Source organism: Antrostomus carolinensis, unplaced genomic scaffold (assembly GCF_000700745.2).
Source record: "Antrostomus carolinensis isolate BGI_N321 unplaced genomic scaffold, ASM70074v2 scaffold24349, whole genome shotgun sequence".
Lineage (NCBI taxonomy): Eukaryota > Metazoa > Chordata > Aves > Caprimulgiformes > Caprimulgidae > Antrostomus > Antrostomus carolinensis.
Window position 1 is genome coordinate 1,207 of NW_010340978.1, and position 3,371 is coordinate 4,577.

The window sequence follows — 3,371 nt, forward strand, 5'->3', positions numbered from 1 at the left end:
CTTTCCTTTCTATTTAATCATGTTCTCTTGCTTCCTAATCACAGAATCACAGTTTAAATAATGCTCCTGGCAGTAGCAGATACCACCAAGGACATTCTCCTACACTCTGCTTAAGATTAAGAACTCAAAAACTGTTCATTAGCATTAACAGATGTCACTAGCAAAAGTATCTGGAGGTCCACATTAATCATTACGTCTTTTCAGTTTGCTTTGGTTTTTCTGAAATGAATTATTTTGGTTCTGTTCCCTACCAAATCATGGCTGTCTCAAGGACATAAATTAGGCATTCTGGACACATCAACAAAAAAAAAGAAAAAGTCAAGTTCTTGGTGCAGAAAAAAAGTAACAATTGAGAATATTACTTTTTTCCTAAAACACCCTTTAATTGGAGAGCTGATATACATTACATTTATATAGATGATGTGTACACCAACTCCAAAGTGCTAAGATTTAGTGCAATCGAAATTAGTTGTGAATAACCAATCCTTCCATTAGCCTACAAGTTTTATTAAGAAACTATAGTGGCTGTTGAGTTATTAAAATAACTAAATCCTTACTTACATAAGGTATACATAAAACAGTGGGGAAAAAATCAAATTTAAAAAATGAACATATATGCAAGAATTACATACTGTACAGAGGTCTTTGTACTGCAACTTCTGAAACTTGGTGTCTGTGTTTCCCGCACACAGCTCCACGTATCCAAGAACTACTTGAAACACAGTGTTGTGAATGGCTTGAGTGAAGTGCATATGTAACTGGTCCATTGCTGTCTGAAAGAAAAGGAATAACATAAAATCAAATAGTAAAATTAAATTTGTCATATGCTGTAGTCTTTTAATGCAAGTCTTTTTCAGTACTGAACACAGGAGGCTAAGCACAGCATCCAATCTTTGTTTCAAAAATACCTAGCATAGGGCTTGGTGATATTACAATATGGTAACATAAAAGGTTTCAGGTATTACCAGTAAACTCCATTTCCCTGACATGCTCCTTTTACAACTCAACAGTTTTTTGACATTATCACTAGTGAATATTAATTTTACATGTATATAATATATTTAATTATAGAATTTACTCATTCACTCATTTACCCTCCCTAACATTGATGAACACATCAAAAAGAAATCAGTTGAGATCAGTGCTATTTTTTTCCACTGGAAAGGCTTCCAACTAAAATAAAAATATTTCCTTTGCAATTAATAAAACTAAAAACACGATTTCAAAGTCTTCTATCCATCCACTTGCCAAACTGAGCTCTTCCTTGAAGAATATAAAGTAGGATTAAGTGTTACAGAAAGGCATGCACATCACATCAATAGATTTCTTACAGAAACCGTCTTTGCAATAAAAACAAAATATGACATTTGTTTAACAAAACTTTTTTCAGAAAAAAAAAAATATCAGTGCATGTACTAAACACTGAGGACTACACAACATGCAAGTTTTGCCATAATCATGACCAAATTTCAGGTCAGACTATTTCCCTGATCCTTTGTTAATAAGCTGTGCATAACTTTAGTCCATTTCAGACACTGAAATTTCTCACTGTTTCAAGACATGCTAATAATCTGTACTTACGGTATATAAGAATTGATTTTAAATTATTTGATATTCCAGAATGAAGTTATCAGATCCTGAAGATCTGAAAATTTCACTACTTGCCATTTGACATTCTTCACTACTGACAAAAGCTGAGAACTCATTTACCACCATAAGGCATGAACAAGCAATTCTGCTTCAAGCTTGTCACAAATAACCTGTTGTGATAGTTTCACTTCATAAAATTAACTCTACCCTAGCAAAACCAGGACACCTGTCTTCTGCAGCTAGTCCTAACAAATTATGAGGAGGGTTCAAAATGGGAGATATTTCAATAATGATGCAATTAAATTCTTGTCAGGAAATTAAAAATATATACTTTAATAGTAATAAAAAGAACCTTTAAAATAAGTTACTATCATGAGAACAGAGCAGGTAAAACTGTGCAGTAAAAAAATGACACTCTGTTTAGTTTAGAAACTTCATTCCTCTTCAACAGAAAGTCTGCCTTTCTCAGCATATCATGCACTAAACTTTGGAGGAGTGAATGTATTATACCTACTTTTGTTCAGTAAATAAAGAAATTGCATACAAGGCACTAAACAAAGGAAAAGTCTAATGAATCCTCTCCCCCAATTTTAAGCTGCAGTCTTCAGGCACTCCACTAATTCTGTTCATTGTCCCAGCTACAGGAAGACAAATTTGTTCCTATCCTATTGCAGAACTACACTGTTATCACAGTCAAGCCACAGGAAAAGAACCCTACTTTCCTAGAAAGGTTAGAAAGAAACAAAACAAAACAACAACAAAAAAAAAAAAAAAAAAATTAAAAAGAACCCCCCAAAAAGGCATTCTAATGTCAGCCACACTTCTGAATACTGGGAAACAACTTTAAAAAAAAACGTCAAGCACAATAAAGAACAAATGTGGTTCTTGTCCTGTCTTCATCAGGGGACAAGCACTTTGACATGATCTTTAGCAACTAAAGCTTTCTGAAGGAATCTCTTGTCTAAACATCACTGCTGCACTAGCACCACCGTGTTTAGCATCACTATGTTGTGAATACTGATGAAAGATGTCTCCAGGACTTCCTCCTCTCCTTATCCCTCTTTACGTCACAGGAGACTGGTACTAGCTCCCACACTTCCCATCTGCTTCAGAAGGAAACTGGTTCACTGCCTTCCCAAAAAAACCATCCTAAGCCTCAAGGTAGTGCACCAACAGAAGAGAACTGCATTCTGTCTGAGAGTTTACACCTATTCCTATTTACATATAAAAGGCTCTAGGCACACAGAGATGTAACTTTTAGGACATGCCTACACTATAGGTTTGACATGCCTTGTGTTGTATTTTGTTGGAAAAAAAAAAACAACCCAAAACCCCCCCAAAAAACAAACACCTCCTCGCATCTTCATTCCTGTTGCATTGAGTACAATATAAAATGGGAACACACACATACAAAGTACAGGTTGTGCACAATTTAGTAACAGGGACCTAGCTATGAAAAATAGTACTCAAATAGTATTCACATGTCCAAATGCAATTGATAGTGCAAGTAGCATTATAAATAGAGATGAAATATGGAACTGTTACAGCTATACTGTGTCCAAAAAGTTGCAGGTTACAGTAATACATAGTTTACCTTCAGCAATTGCTTCAAATTATGTGAGCATTATAAAAGTCTTTGTATAATCAGCAAGATTCATCAGCTTTAGGAAAATAAATTTCTGTCACAGTTCTCAAAGCTTCACACTGTTGCACCACTGTTCTTTGTGACCTCCTCAGAAGATGAGTACTAACCTGTGTTTTTCCAAGCAGCCTGTAAGCCT

The 3,371-nt window shown here is 34.9% G+C and overlaps 1 protein-coding gene across 1 annotated transcript in view; it reads right to left on the bottom strand.

Moving 5' to 3' along the window:
• Window positions 1-628: 628 nt before the first annotated feature.
• Window positions 629-3,371, bottom strand: part of LOC104531463 (syndetin-like) — a gene marked incomplete at both ends in the record, with an annotated part of 12,928 nt that continues 10,185 nt past the window's right edge. Inside the window, 2 exon segments of the mRNA XM_010176347.1 lie at window positions 629-773; window positions 3,343-3,371. The exon segment at window positions 3,343-3,371 is cut by the window's right edge and continues 11 nt beyond it. Coding sequence (XP_010174649.1) covers window positions 629-773; window positions 3,343-3,371 — 174 coding nt within the window.